Genomic DNA, 16,252 nt, shown 5'->3' on the forward strand with positions numbered 1-16,252 from the left:
GTCCTGGTCCCTTTGCGGAGAAACAGCCCCAAAGCATGATGTTGCCACCCCCATGCTTCACAGTAGGTATGGTGTTCTTTGAATGCAACTCAGCATTCTCTCTGACCATATGACATTCTCCCAATCCTCTTCTGGATCATCCAAATGCTCTCTAGGAAACTTCAGACGAGCCCGGACATGTACTGGCTTAAGCAGGGGGACACGTCTGGCACTGCAGAATCTGAGCCCTAGCGGCATAGTGTGTTACTGATGGTAGCCTTTGTTACGTTGGTCCCAGCTCTCTGCAGGTCATTCACTATATCCCCCCGTGTGGTCCTGGGATTTTTGCTCACCGTTCTTGTGATCATTTTGACCCCACAGGGTGAGATCTTGCGTGGAGCCCCAGATCGAGGGAGATTATCAGTGGTCTTGTATGTCTTCCATTTTCTAATTATTGCTCCCACAGTTGATTTGTTCACACCAAGCTGCTTGCCTATTGCAGATTCAGTCTTCCCAGCCTGGTGCAGGTCTACAATTTGGTTCTGGTGTCCTTTGACAGCTCTTTGGTCTTCACCATAGTGGAGTTTGGAGTGTGACTGTTTGAGGTTGTGGGCAGGTGTCTTTTATACTGATAACAAGTTTAAACAGGTACCATTGATACAGGTAATGAGTGCAGGACAGAGGAGCCTCTTAAAGAAGAAGGTACAGGTCTGTGAGAGCCAGAATTCTTGCTTTTTTGTAGGTAACCAAATACTTATTTTCCACCATAATTTGCAAATAAATTTTCCAAATGTGATTGTCTGGATTTTTTTTCTCATTTTGTCTCTCATAGTTGAGGTCTACCTACGATGCCAATTACAGGCCTTTCTCATCTTTTTAACTGGGAGAACTTGCACAATTGGTGGCTGACTAAATACTTTTTTGCCCCACTGTATATTTAAAAATATATTTTTTTAAATATATTCTTCAGATTTTTTTTTAACATATAAAAAAGTAATTAACATATATTCTAACATATGTTTGTGTATTAATGCATTCCAAAAATGTAGATTAAAAGTATTTTCAAAGACATATACTTGAAAATGTATTTTTAAAAATATTTTTCGTATATTTTTTAATATATAAAAAATCAATTTATACTTACGGTAACACCTTGTCCAGTAATCTTTCAGGACAGCACCTTGAGAGACCTCGGCTCCTCCCCACCTGAGGAAACACCTCCACCCTAAAATAAAAGTCTATCACTCCCCTCCGACCTCAGTTCTTGACCACGTACCTCCGGTCACCTGGGGAGACATAACATGAGATAACATGACAACTATAAGACATCTACTAGAATATTTAGCAATAAAGGGTGGGTAATTGGTGCTGTCCTGAAAGACTACTGGAAAAGGCGTTACCGTAAGTATAACTTGATTTTCCCCCTTCATCTTTCAGGACAGCACCTTGAGAGGATAAGCGAGTACTTACCCCTCGGGCGGGCTGACCGCTTGCAGTACCTTACGTCCGAAGGCCTGCTCTTGCACCATGACCAGGTCAAGTCTGTAATGCTTTACAAATGTTCCGTAACTGGACCAGGTTGCTGTCCTACAAATCTGTCCTGGGGAAGCTCCTGCCAGCTCGGCTTGAGTAGTCGCTATAACCCGAGTGGAATGCTCCCCGATTCCCTCCGAGACCTCTAGACCTTCAGCTCGGTATGCTTGTTCAATTGCTAGTCTTAACCATCTAGCAACTGTTCGCCTAGAGACTCTTTTCCCTTTTCTCGCCCCCGCGAAAGAAATAAAAAATTACTCTGTGCTTCGAAATTTAGTCCTCTCAAGGTAAAGTAGCACACACCTTCTAACGTCTAACAAATGAAATTTCTCTTGATTTTCCCCTACCAGGTCAGGAAAAAATGAGGGCAACACTATATCCTGTTCCCTCTGTGTCAAGGTCCTACCTTTTCCCAGAGGTTATGTTACTCCATGTGCTGGCATCCATCTTGGATTTCTGCTGAGCATGATGGGAATCTTTTATGCCTTCAGGTCTCTGAGGTCCATCCCCCAGAGGGGTGTGGCTGAGTACATATAAGCCTGGGATCTGCACATGCTCTTTGCACTCGTCTCTTGTGTCTTGGTCTTGCTACAGCTTTGTGAATACGCTCGTGACTCTTCTGGTATTCTGACTCGGCTTGTGACTAAGACTATTCTCTGTGTTTCCCTTCGATCTGACCTTCCGTTGCTGAACCCGGCCCGTGACCTGTGATTCTCTGTCTACTGTTCTGTACTGTTTTGTCCCGTTGTTGTTGACCCGGCTTGCCTGACTACGCTATTGTCATTCCCACCAGCTACACGCCATTGGCGGCGGCCATTACCGCAGCCGGGGTGTCTCGGGGGCCGCGACCTGGTTCCTGGCTGCGTCAAGTCCATCCCCACCATCAGGGGCCCTGGTGAAGGGCAGCCTGGGACTTAGACTCCGCGCCCTGAGGTACTTCGGTCTGTTGGTGGTGGTTGTCGTCAGCCAGTGCGTTACCCTGCCACTAGGCCTACCTGTCCGTTCCACAGCCCTGCCTTGACACTCTGAAACTTTTGGGCCACCTTCGGAATGAAGGATGGGTCTGTTCTGAACACCACCCTATCCGGAAAAATTTTCAAGTAAGGCATCCTGACCAACAGGGCTTCCAGTTCACACACCCTCCTTGCTGTGGTAACCACCACCAAAAAAACTGTTTTAATTGTGAGATCCCTTAGTGAGCAGGACCCCAAGGGCTCAAACAGGGGCTCCATCAATACCTTGAGAACCACTGTCAAATCCCACATTGGAAATGGCTTATTCCCAGGAGGTCTCTGCCTTGTCAGAGCTCTGAAGAACCTGATTACCAGTGCTTCTTTGGCTAAAGGGGTTTCCAGAAACACACTAAGAGCCGAAATCTGGCTCTTGAGTGTGCTGATCGAAAGCCCCTTATTGACCCCCACCTGCAGAAACTCTAGGACTGACACTAAGCTTTGGGTATCTACTGAGGCCTTGTAGCACCATTCACTAAAGCAACTCCAAACCTTCCTGTAAATGGCTTGGGTTTCTGTTTTTCTGCTAGCCAGGAGCGTAGCCACCAGTCTGGCTGAGAGCCCCTTTGCTAATAGAAGCAGTTGCTCAGAAACAAGGCCGTCAGTTTCAGCCTCTCTACCCTGGGACATATGACCGGGCCCTGTGCCAGTAAATCCTTCCGCGGAGGCAACACCCAGGGCGGCAGTGTGGCCAAGGCCCTCAGTGTTGCGAACCACGCCCTCCGGGGCCAATACGGGGCAATCAGGATGAGAGAGGTACTCTCTCCGACCTGAACTTCCTCAATACCACTGACAGTAGCGCGACCAGGGGGAAGGCGTAGCACAGCGGGAAATCCCGCCTCTGTCCCAATGCGTCTACTGCCCGAGGCCCGTCCCACCGGTTTAAGGAAAAGTATCTTGGGACCTTGTTATTTCTCCCTGACGCGAAGAGGCCTATGGGGGTTCCCTATTTCTTTACAATGGCCTGGTACACTTTTCCATTTAGGACCCATTCCGACTCTTTGAGTTGTCTTCTGTTCAGAAAGTCAGCTACCTGATTCTATTCTCCTTTTAGGTGGACGGCTGATAAGGAGGCAAGATTTCTTTCTGCCCAAGACAGAACCACTGCCGCCAGGGTCCAGAGAGACCTGCTCCTTGTTCCACCCTGTCTGTTTATGTAGGCTACAGCTGTTGCATTATTCGACAGGAGGCGGACATGCTGGACCCTGATCATGTTCTGGAAGGAGCGGAGAGCTTCCAAAATCGCTCTTAACTCCCTCCAGTTTGAGGATTCCCCCTTTTCTACTGGGGACCACTCTCCCTGAACCACCGAATCCCCTAGGTGGGCCCCCCAACCTTGGGCGCTGGCATCCGTCGTGATCTCCTTGACCACCGGGAAACTCCATAACAGCCCGTGAGTCACATTCGGGTATCTAGGGATCGTACCTGCCTGTCCCAGACTCTTAGAATGAAGAGTTGGAGGGGACGAAGATGCAGCCCTGCCCACTGAACTGCCAGGATGGATGAAGTTAACAGTCCCAACACCGACATGGCCTGCCTCACGGTTACGCCGCGGCTTCCCAGCAACAGCCTGATCCCCCCATCTAGCTTGGCAAGCTTTTCTGAGGTTAGCATGGTCCTCTGCCCTGTGGAATCCAGAATGTACCCTAAATAGGTCATTCTCTGGGAAGGAACTAGGCAGGATTTGTCCAAGTTCAGCAGCCAACCCAGACTCTCCAAATGTCTCCTCACTACTACCACGTCCCGCACGTCTATGCTTCTGCTCCTCCATACCCTGGTACATTTGGTCGTGCAAGGCTAGAGGTTTAACCTCTTCCTTACTGTCCAGAGTATTGTAGATTGCCCCTAAAAGGTCGTCCACTTCCTCCAGGGATAATTTGTACCTGGAGAGACCTCTGGGGTCTTCCGAGGGGCCCTCCCCTGCTGACCCCTCCTCAGACTAGGAATTCAGGGAGGGTTCCTCTTCCCCTGTCTCCGGGAGCTCCCTGCTCCGACTAGTTGACGTTGCTACTGGTTGGGGGGGCGGGGGGCCGCCTGGGGAATGGGTAAACTTTCCATTCAATTTTTAAAAGATTCAAAGGTACTGGTCAGCTCCTTCACCGACCTGACCAGGTCACCCTGAGTTGGCCTCTCTTCTTTCAGTAACCCCTCAATACAGGGTCCACAAAGAACATTCTTCCATGACTCCTTGAGAACTGTTCTACAAGACGGGCACTTCCATCTAGGTTCCTGATGCTTAAGTTTTTCCCGGGCTTTACCCTGAAAGACAAAAGGAGGCAGAAAGAGCCTATCACCCATTGGCCCACTGTTTCTACCCCCCCCCCCTCTTCCCTGGCAGGGCCTATGGGCCTGAGTCCGCCCGACAGGACCCCCCCCTGCCCTAAACCCTCTGACCACAAGAGGGTCCGGGAACACCCCAGGAGCTAGGGGCCCACAGGTAGGGGAGGACTCCTCTGAGTCACCTTACCTGGGTCTGGCTGGTGCAGGCCTCGCCTGGTCCCGGTGCCTCTGCGCCTGACATTGACAGGAGGGTGGTTGCCAATCCGTGCGGTAGCCTGGCTCCCAGGCTCTGTCCCGCGAAGCACCGCCATTTTTCCGCCGGCCCTGGTGTATAAGGCCGCGGCCGTAAGCGGAAGCCGTGACCCCGGGAGAAGCCCCGCCCCTTCCACCGGAATCGCCGTTACCCAACATCCGGCCCAGCGTGCTCCACTGACAGCCAGCGTGGGAAGGAGCGCGACTCCTCCCCGATCCTCGCCGGATCCCACCGAGGCCACCCCGACACCCGCAACTCACCGGAGGGGGGAGGGGGCGGCCGGCAGGTTAGTGTTTTATCCTGTCACCCAGGGTTCACTCCTTCTGCCACTGCAGCACACCAGGGGAGGATCGCAGCCGGCTCTCCGGCCTTCACTCCCCACTGCACTGAGTCCCACAGCCGGCTCCAGATCCACTCCAAGAATCAGGTACCACTGTCCCCTGACAGCACCCTGAGAGCTTCCTTTTTGATGTCTCCCCACCGGAGGAAACACCAGGACTGAGGTCGGAGGGGAGTGATAGACTTTTATTTTAGAGTGGAGGTGTTTCCTCAGGTGGGAAGGAGCCGCGGTCTCTCAAGGTGCTGTCCTGAAAGACGAAGGGGGAAAAAACACATTTCAGCATACAGTAAATTATATATATATATATATATATATATATATATAGATAGAAATACATTTTTTAAATATATTGAATATGGCCAAAATTGTATTTCAAAGATATTTGAATATATTTGGAAAGAATATTTTTAAAATATATTTAAAATATATTTTTCTTCCACGTGGGTTGTAGTCACTAAATATTCTACATGCCCAAAAAACATGGACACCTGACCATTATAACTATATGAGCTGGTCGGATCTTGTTGGCCATCCAATTTCAAAACATGGCCATTAATAAGGAGTCCACAACCCCCCCCCCCCCCCACCACCACCACCACCACCACCATGGCCATTACTATGGAGTTGACATTGACATTAATATGAAGCTTCCCCCCCCCCAATGGCCATTACTATCGGGTTGCGCTTCCACCATGGATATTTGTATGGAGTTGCCCCTTTTCCATTTATCATGGCCATTAATATAGAGTTGTCCCCATGGACATTAATATGAAGTTGCCTTTGCCCTTTGTGACTATAACATTCTCCACCAAACTGGTCAAACCCGTTTGCAGTCATAGCAGGCTCCACTTTTCTGGGAAGGATTTCCACAAGATTTTAGAGTGTGTCTGTGGGAATTTGTGCCAATTTGTGAGGTCAGGTACTGATGTTGGATGAGAAGATCTGGCTCACCATCGGCATTACAATTCATCTCAGTGGTGTTCAGTAGGGTCAATGCTCTGTACTGGGCAAACAATGTTTTTATCTTGAATTCTTGAAGCTTGAACACTACAAGATTAAATTTTCTTTATTGGCCAACTGCTGACTTGAGCTGGCCATAAACGGAGTGAATTTTGCCCAGTATTTTATTTATTTATTTATTTTTTTAATTTAAATCTTTTATTAAAATGTCCTGATTAACTGGGCAAAAAATAGCTTAATAAAAGGTTTAATAAATGAATTTTTCCCAGTTAATCAGGAAATTCACTTAGTAGTTGGCTCTGTCGGCCATCTACAATCCAGCATCCCTTAGTTGAAAAAACTGAAGGAGCTGGGTGGTAAATGGTCATCCAATCAGCTGCAGGCATTGTTCAGGTATTTTGGCAGCTGGCAGTACCAGCTGTCAGGCTACAATAGCTGCAGTGGGAGATTCGTCCATCCGTACTGTAACATGGATGGAGGAATCAGTTAAAATTTTTATCTATGTATATGGCTTGTTTTATTAAAGTACTTTTACTTTTTTTGGACTTCTGAAAAATTATATTTCTTTTTGTAGACTTGTATATATAGATAAATATCTATTCCACAGGAATTCTGGGCAATGGCTTTACCTATCAAACTGGGCTACAGAAACTTGAAAAGTTTGATCAATATCATCAGCAGGCAGAAGAACTTACCAAGGCAGAGACGCTGATTCCACCCGCTGACTCCCCGAATATAGTGACAGATTCAGGGTCACCCCCAAAATCCTTAATGTTCTGCTGAATCCACTGGAGAGCAGCAATCTGGTCCAAAAGTCCATAGTTTCCAGATGCCGTCTGAGCATTTGTGGTTCTGGGATGCAGAGCTGTGTCTCCAGTGTTGGATTTCAGAGCTGTGTCTCCAGCGCTGGGATCCCGAACTGTGTCTTCAGTGCTGATATATTTACAAAAAGATCAAAATCATATCATAATATGCATCAGTATATTTGCTTTAAAGCCTCCTGTTCAATTCGCTCAGATGAAATGTAACACAGGGAAGAAGGAGAGACTAAAGATCAGGACTAGAAGCTCATAAGGGAGTGAGATGCAGTCCAGCCTCTAGAGTGTCAGGAGGGGAAGAAGCCTTTGCTCTTGGGTTACATGCTGTTGGTTTACTCTTGTCTTTCACTCACCGACATCAGTACAATGCAGTCTATACAAGTAAATGCAATGATTGATGTCCCATGTACTGTGACCTACCTGAAGAATCCCAAAATTCCCAATCTATATTGGATCGCCACATACACCACATTTTCATGAGCACTGATTGCAGAGCCATCATGCAAAGCAGCAGTCCCCAGTACCAGCCCCCCGCCGTGTATGAACGCCATGACCTGGAACGAGGAGAGAGGGGATGGTATTTTATTAATTTATCATCTCAGGAAAGTATCAGGCTGGGGGAATCTGGCTCTGGGGTACTTCTTTAATCTTTAACATTGAGAAAGAATTGAAGGGACTAATTTCAAGTAAATTGTAATAAAAGCAGATCTGTAGATCTTTCATCTATTAGCGACCTTTGTATATTATATTTATAATCCATACACTAAAGAATTGATACACAATAAGAATGATTTACACTGCTTAATATCACGTGTACACTTCACCCTGACTACAAATTCCCATGCAGTTGTGGCAGTGTGACAGTATGCCGGGGCTGAGCAGTTAGGAACAAACAGGGAACACCAGGACACTTACAGGTAGCTTGGCGTTGTCACCTTGGTCAGATGGTGTGAAGACATTCAGGAACAGACAGTCCTCAGATGTGGGAGGAAGAGTCACCTCTATATTGAGTACTTTCAGCATATTTCTGAATTGTTTTGCATTCTGTGGGCACCTGAAAAGACAGAGTCCCCGATATGTGACAGGGAGAGTTGAAGAGGGTATGACTGTCCCTGGGCTCATCAGCTTTGGGGGGATGTCCCTTAAATAGCCACAGCCACCAGTATAGTATTTCTCAACTGAGTGCCAGCAGCGGGTGTACCGGCCTGGGAACTCAGAGCAGGGATGATGGGAACCCATCATAATAAGCACAGCAAATGTAAAGATCTGGGAACTCTGGTCAGGGATTATGGAAGCCCCTCCTAACAGGCACAGCAGGTGTACAAACCTGGGAACCCATGGCAGGGATGCTGGGAACCCCCCAAAATGGTCACAGCAGGTGTACAGACCCAGGATCGCAGCACAGGAATGGTAGGGACATCTCATAATGGGTACAGCAGGTGTACAGACAAAGGAACTCAGCACAGGGATGGTGGAAACCCCTTATTTTGGGCACAGCAGGTGTACAGACCCAATAACTCATCACAGGGGTAGAGAAAGCCCCTCACAATGGGCACAGTAGGTGTGCAGACCCAGGAACTCAACACAGATGTTAGGAACACATTAATAGGTTCTTCTAAGGAGCAGAGATCTTGCCAATAGAGTCTCCAGAGACAGAAGAGACTGTTAAAGGATTGATCTATCCAGCATCCACAAATACCAAAATATCAGTTCTGTTTATGATTTCAGGAGATTCTATTGAGTGAATGAGATGGTGGCTCCAATCCTGGTACTTACATGGGTGGGTTTTCTGCAGCTTCTCTCACTGACTCCCAGGGTACGGGAGGTTTCGGTGCTGCAAACCGTAGCGGCCCCACTGGTGGTTCTGCAAATGGGATTCCATAGAAAGCATCCACGGTTCTGTCCGTCTCTTTTACCACTAGTGTCTTCCCTCTGAGTTTTCCAAAACTTGTGTCTACCACAGGTCTATCTCCATCTTCTGGATGTGAGAACAAAACACATTTACTTAGTCTATATCAGCCTTCACTGTGTAGTCTAGTATCCCCATCACTGTGCCCCCATACATCAGGTTCCCCAATAACATTGTCCCCAAACATCAGGTTCCCCCATCACAGTGTCCCTATACAGCAGGTGTCCCCATCACTGTGCCCCCATACATCAGGTTCCCCCATAACATTGTCCCCAAACATCAGTTTCCCCCATCACAGTGTCCCTATACAGCAGGTGTCCCCATTACTGTGCCCCCATACATCAGGTTCCCCCATAACATTGTCCCCAAACATCAGGTTCCCCCATAACACTGTCCCCATACAGCAGGTGTCCCCATCACTGTGTCCCTATACAGCAGGTGTCCCCATCACTGTGTCCCCATACAGCAGGGTCCCCATCACTGTGTCCCATACATCAGGATCCCCCATAACATTGTCCCCAAACATTAAGTTCCCCCATCACAGTGTCCCCATACATCAGGTTCCCCCGTAACATTGTCCCCAAACATCAGGTTCTCTCATCACAGTGTCCCCATACAGCAGGTGTCCCCATTACTGTGCCCCCATACATCAGGTTCCCCCATCACAGTGTCCCCATACAGCAGGTGTCCCCATTACTGTGCCCCCATACATCAGGTTCCCCCATCACAGTGTCCCCATACAGCAGGTGTCCCCATCACAGTGTCCTCTTACAGCAGGTGTCCCCATCACAGTGCCCCCATACAGCAGGTGTCCCCATACATCAGAGTTGTTCTTCCCCCCCCTTTCACTCATGAACGCACAGATCACACACAAATGTTGTTCCCACCTGCTATGAAAGCAGCCTCTCCTTCCTCTCCTTTGCTGAGATTGAGGTGAGTTCTCAGTCTCAGCACTGGCTCTGTTCTGCCCCCTGCAAACTGCAAGTTTACCCCCTCAACACAGCAAACGCCCCCCCACCCCCCAGATCATGGGTCCCCCCCTGTTCTGTTAGTGGATCCTGCTCAGATGCTCACACACTGTAGTTAACAGGAGACATTTTATTAGGTGCTTCTAGCTGCCATTATACATGTGTCTGCCCTAGAACTACAACCAAAGAGAGGCAATAACACAGTTGTACCAGTATCTAAGTAGTGAGACCCCTAGAGGCCATACACAGCATATAACATATTGCTACATCCTTTCTCTTTTAAATAAAAGAACAATGAAATATAACAAACACAAAATGGTGAAGTAGAACATAGCTATAAATTAGATATAATCCTTGAGGTGAGCCGGCTTTCTGATTGTTCTGCCAGCTCGCGTAACATATGAGGTTTCTTCTGATTCTGGCAGTCTATTTTCTGGGACTGTCTCTCTCTGCCTAGAGACCTCCTTATGCTCCTCAGCAGTTCCTGTTTCTTTGTTGCTGGTATTCATAGTCTCATCGCTTTGAGTGTCCATATACTGTTCCCAGGGCCCTGTATCATCTCCTTCTTGTGTTTTTCTCAGATGTCTCCGATTTCTCTTCCATCTTCTTCCTTCCTCTGTTATAATTTCATAGGACCGTGGTCCCAATTTCTGTACAACCTTCGCTTTTTTCCAGTGTTTGTCATATTTCCCTATTGGCTGAATCCGTACATTGTCATTGCTCTGGAGAACAGGCAGATCTTTTGCAGATTTATTATAATAGAAAGCTTGCCTATCTTGATTCTTCGTTAGTTTGGCTTTAACATTGCCCACAAGCTTTGGCTGTAGTAGTTGACCTGCAGTTGGTAGGAGAGTCCTTGTACGTCTACTCATAAGCCGCTGTGCTGGACTGGTGTCTAGGCCTTGTGTGGGTGTGTTTCTGTGGTCCAGTATAGACAGGTATATCTCTGTACCTGCCTGTTTTGCCTTTTGCATGAGTCTTTTGGCTGTTTTTACTGCTGACTCGGCTTTACCATTACTCTGCGGATATCCAGGAGATGATGTCTGGTGCTCAAATTCCCACCTCTCCCTGAATTTTTTGAATTCTTCCGATGTAAATTGAGCGGCGTTGTCAGAGAACACAATATCCGGAATGCCATATCTGGCAAAATGGGCCTTGAGTTTTTTAATTACTGTTTTGGCCCTTGTGTCCTGTAAGTAGTCTATCTCCCAGAAGTTGGAAAAATAGTCCACAGTTACCAGATATTCCTTGTCGTTCCACGTGAACAGATCTGTTCCTACTTTTGACCATGGTCTGTTTGGAATTGTATGTGGTTGCAATGTCTCTTTCGGTTGCTTATCATTGCACGATGCACATATTTCACACTGTGCTATAAAGTTTTTTATGTGGTCATTCATTCCAGACCAATAAACATATTCTCGTGCACGACGTAGACATCCTTCTACACCTAAGTGAGTCGAGTGCAATCTTTCTATAATGTCTCTTCTAAGTGATTGTGGTATGACAGCTCTTTCTCCTTTAAAGATGATTCCATGCTGCACAGAGAGTTCATCTCTTATGTGAAAAAATGGAGAAACCTCCATTGGAGCATGCTGCTTGTGTTTTGGCCATCCCTTCAAGATGACAGTCGATAGGATCTGTAGAGTTTTATCTTCCGCTGTGCAGGTCTGTATTTGTTTCAGTCTGTCTTTTGAGACAGACAGATATTCACACATATTGATGCTTTCAATGTCTTTTTCTTCTTCATTTGTGATGGGTAAGTAAGCTCTGCTTAGGGCATCTGCAATCAGTAAATCCTTCCCTGGACAGTAACAAATGTTAAAATCATATTTCTGAAGCCTTAACAGCATACGCTGCAGTCTTTTTGGGGCATTCAGTAGTGGCTTCTTTGTAATACTTTCTAAAGGCTTGTGATCTGAATGCACCACCACTTGTCGACCGTAGGTGTACTGGTGAAATTTCTCTAACCCAAATACTACCGCTAGTAGTTCCTTCTCGATTTGAGCGTATCCTTGCTCTGTTAGAGTTAACGCTCTGCTTGCATATGTGATTGGCTGTTTATCCTGCATTAGTGTGGCTCCAAGGCCGGTTTCTGAGGCATCACATTGTACTACCACTGCTTGATCTGGATCAAAATATTTTAGCGTTGCTGCGTCTGCAATAGCATTTTTCACTGACTGAAAAGCAGTTTCATGGCTTTCTGTCCATTCCCAGAGTACGTCTTTGTGAGTTAGCTGTCTCAGTGGCTCACACATGTCTGATAAATGCTTGCAAAATTTGGAAAGATAATTCGCCATGCCCAGGAATCGTTGTACTCCACGTATATCTGTAGGTGTCGGCATGTCCTGTATCGCCCTCACCTTCTCTGGATCGACTTTAACACCATGTGAGGTAAGAAGATGTCCAATATATGGTACTTCTGTCATTTTTAGTTTGAATTTTTCCAGGTTCAGTTTGATTTGTTTTTTTCTACATCTGTCTAAGAATTGTATCATCTTTTTATCGTGATCCTTTGTTGCGGATTCTAGATCATCACCTTCCCCAACTATTAGTATATCGTCTGCTATTATTTTTACTCCAGACAGTCCTTCCAAAGCTTGCATCAATTTTTGTTGGAACACTTCTGGAGCTGGGCTTACTCCCATTGGCATTCTAAGCCACTTATAGCGTCCAAATGGGGAAGAAAATGCTGTTAATAAACTTGATTCTTTATCCAGTTCCACGTGCCAGAACCCATTTTTCACATCACATACCGAAAATATTTTAGCCTTTGATAGATCTGGTAGAATATCTTCTATTGTTGGCATTGGATAGTTATTTCTTTTAAGGGCCTTGTTCAGTGGCTTAGGATCAATGCATATTCTTAACTTGCCTGATGGTTTTTTCACTATCACCAAACTGCTTATCCAGTCTGTGCTTTCCTGTACTGGTGCTATCATACCTCTGCTGTGCAAATCCTGCAGTTCCTCTTTAAGCGGTTGCATTAAGGCTACAGGTACTCTTCTTGTAGGCAGTCTGGTAGGCTGTATTGTGTGATCAATTTCTAGTTTGTATTTACCTTCCAGGCACCCATCACCTTCAAATAAATCAGCATACTCTGTTTTTATGTGGTGAAAATCCAAAATGTATTCTGCCTTTTGTGTAGGATTTTGAGTATTGTCAGAAACTTCCAGAGCCATGATGTTATGGGACTGCACCTTTATTAAGTCCATAGCCTGAACTGCTTTAACTCCCAGCAAAGGAATGTGATCGTCCTCCTGCAACACAGTAAACTCCACTCTGTAGCTCTTTCTGTTACGTGGATTTCTTAATTTTAGCTTGCATGTTCCCATGGGTTTCAGAACACTTTTGTTGTACATGACCAGTACCTTATCAGTGGGCTCAATGGGAACCTGTTTGTTAAGCAGAGTAAATGGAATGACATTGCAACTTGCTCCACAATCCAGCTGAAATCTTATGGGCTGTTCATCCACCATAAATATGGCAAAGAGCTGCTTTGCATCATTGGCTACTGGCTGTTTGACTACATTGACGTTCTCTGTTGCAGACTGCAGCTGCAGCCATGTGATGCCCTCTGTGCTGTCCTCGTCTGTGTCCTGGGTCACTGTGTGGACTTGTCTGTACTGTTTGCTGGTTTTGAATCTGCACACAGCTGAAAAGTGGTTCATCTTGCCACAAGTCCTGCAGGACTCCCCATACGCTGGACATTTCTCTTTGTCTCTTTCATGTCTTTTGCCACAGTATTTACACTGGACTGAGCTCACAGGGAGCCTGGACCTTGCTCTGCCTTTCACAGATACTGCATGTACTGAGGCATCACTGGTGCCCTCCATCATCTTCAGCCTGTCTTTAGTCAGCTCTGCAGCCCTGCAGATTTGTATACATTTCTCCAGCGCCAGCTCTTCCTCCCTCAGTAATCTTTCTCTGAGGTGAGAGTCTCTGATGCCACACACTATCCTGTCTCGGATAAGGGAGTCCCTGATGTCCCCAAATCCACAGGTTGCAGCCAGTCTCCTCAGCTCTGTCACATATCTGTCCACACTGTCCCCAATCTCCTGATTCCTTGAGAAGAACTTGTATCTCTCCACCGTCTCATTCTTTTTGGGGTCACAGTGCTTATCAAATGCTTGCAGTATGTCTGTCAGTGCCATGCTGTCTGTGAGCAGGGTCTCGGCTAGTTCTCTGCCTTTTTCCCCAATCAAGTAATAAAACAGCTTTACTTCCCTCTGCTCATCTCTGGGTGCCACTGTCAGGTCCACATACAGAGTAAACTCTTCCTTCCAGTGTCTCCATGTCTGTGAGATATTGGAAGAAGTGACATCCAGTCTCTGAGGGGGTTTCAGGCCACTCTCCATAGTGCAGTCTGATAGGGACTCTGTACTTACAGTTGCTGATTCTCTGTACAGTTCCAGTGTCACACAATCTGTATTTGTAGACAGAAGACTTGCTATTCAGAGGTTCAGTGCCCAGCTGCCACCATGTTCTGTTAGTGGATCCTGCTCAGATGCTCACACACTGTAGTTAACAGGAGACATTTTATTAGGTGCTTCTAGCTGCCATTATACATGTGTCTGCCCCAGAACTACAACCAAAGAGAGGGAATAACACAGTTGTACCAGTATCTAAGTAGTGAGACCCCTAGAGGCCATACACAGCATATAACATATTGCTACACCCCCATGCACTTGGGGCCCCTGAACAGTGCACTTCAGCAAAGAGATCTCCCCTCTATAGTTCTCTGCTCCCACTAACATTGGGCTGTTCCATCGACTCCTCTTACATTCACCATCATATTAAAAAATCTAGGAGAGATGAGGAACACTGTTCATAATGGGCACAGCAGGTGTACAGACCCGGGAACTCAGCACAGGGATGGTGGGAACCCCTCATTATGGGCACAGCAGGTGTACAGACCCGGGAACTCAGCAGAGGGATGGTGGGAACCCCTCATTATGGGCACAGCAGGTGTACAGACCCGGGAACTCTGCACAGGGATGGTGGGAACCCCTCATTTATGGGCACAGCAGGTGTACAGACCCTGGAACTCAGCACAGGAATGGTGGGAACCCCTCATAATGGACACAGCAGGTGTACAGACCCGGGAACTCAGCACAGGGATGGTGGGAACCCCTCATAATGGGCACAGCAGGTGTATAGACCCGGGAACTCGGCACAGGGATGGTGAGAATCTCTTATAATGGGCACTGCAGGCGTACAGACTGGGGAACTCAGCACATGGATCTCACCAATAGAATCCCCAAGAAATAGAAATTACTGTCAGGTAAATTAACAAAAAATATTACTTTTGGGTGGAGTTTGGTGGATGTTTGGATTTGGTGCTGTAAAAGAGACATTAAGGGAATTATTACGGCAGAATCTTACCTGTCCCAAAAGTCGCTTGGATGGCGCAGCACAGAAGGAGGATCAGGATGACAGCTCCCATGGTTCTGTGAGTGACAGGAGAAGAAGACGTATTATGTACATGTAGTACTGCCAGAGATCTGCATACTAGGCGTTACTGGCTGGCGGCTGTCCAGGATCACTCTTGATCTCTGTGAGGACATAAAAACCTGGAGCGTACCCAGAATCCTCCTCAATAACACCAACTGTGACTACCTCTGAGGACAAAGTGCCCATTGGGTGAGGGAGGGGGTCACATTTCCAGAAGTCCAGCGAGTGGGACAATCCTGCCATTGGATGCCGCCATCTTCAATTTTTTCTTTGCATCGGTTGCAGCTTTTTCTGATATTCCTGAATCGGCTCCAACATCAACCTGCACAGAGCTTCTGAAATGTTCAGAGCTACAAACGTATTTTGATTATTTTCTTTATAGTCATTATAAAACAATGGACAGAAGACATTCAGAATATTCACACCGAAGATCCACGAAGGATCCCCAGTGATCACTGACATGGAAAGCATGATATCCATGGAAACTTACAGAGGCTCTCCCCATTTACTGCTCTATCTAAAATTAAATACATACACTTTATTCTTAAAGTAGTTGTAAACCTCAGACATGAAATATGAACAAAGCATATCCCTCTATAGTGTGTACCTGTCTCAATCTAGAGCACTGAGGGGCATTTCTGTCTGCTGCTTACTCATCAGCCTGAATCACTTCTGACAAGTTTTCCTGACACCAAGAGAAAAATGGCAACAGGGGAGGGACCTCCAGCAGATTGACAGCCTCAGCTCTGTT

General features: G+C 46.7%; 1 protein-coding gene across 2 annotated transcripts in view; it reads right to left on the bottom strand.

Annotated features, from left to right (window-relative positions):
- LOC149435851 (fatty acyl-CoA hydrolase precursor, medium chain-like) overlaps window positions 1–15,557 on the bottom strand; it is a 36,006-nt gene extending 20,449 nt beyond the window's left edge. For both annotated transcript variants that reach the window (XM_089662362.1, XM_089662363.1), the window contains exons 1-5: window positions 15,433–15,557; window positions 8,950–9,151; window positions 8,089–8,227; window positions 7,594–7,727; window positions 7,051–7,288 (exon numbers count right to left, since the gene is read on the bottom strand). In XM_089662362.1, coding sequence (XP_089518488.1) covers window positions 7,051–7,288; window positions 7,594–7,727; window positions 8,089–8,227; window positions 8,950–9,151; window positions 15,433–15,493 — 774 coding nt within the window. In that variant the 5' untranslated portion in view covers window positions 15,494–15,557. The remainder of the gene's footprint in view (window positions 1–7,050; window positions 7,289–7,593; window positions 7,728–8,088; window positions 8,228–8,949; window positions 9,152–15,432) is intronic.
- Window positions 15,558–16,252: the final 695 nt, after the last annotated feature.

Source organism: Staurois parvus, unplaced genomic scaffold (genome assembly GCF_062004578.1).
Source record: "Staurois parvus isolate SC_StPar_1 unplaced genomic scaffold, SC_StPar_1.0 ptg001461l, whole genome shotgun sequence".
Taxonomy (NCBI): Eukaryota; Metazoa; Chordata; class Amphibia; order Anura; family Ranidae; genus Staurois; species Staurois parvus.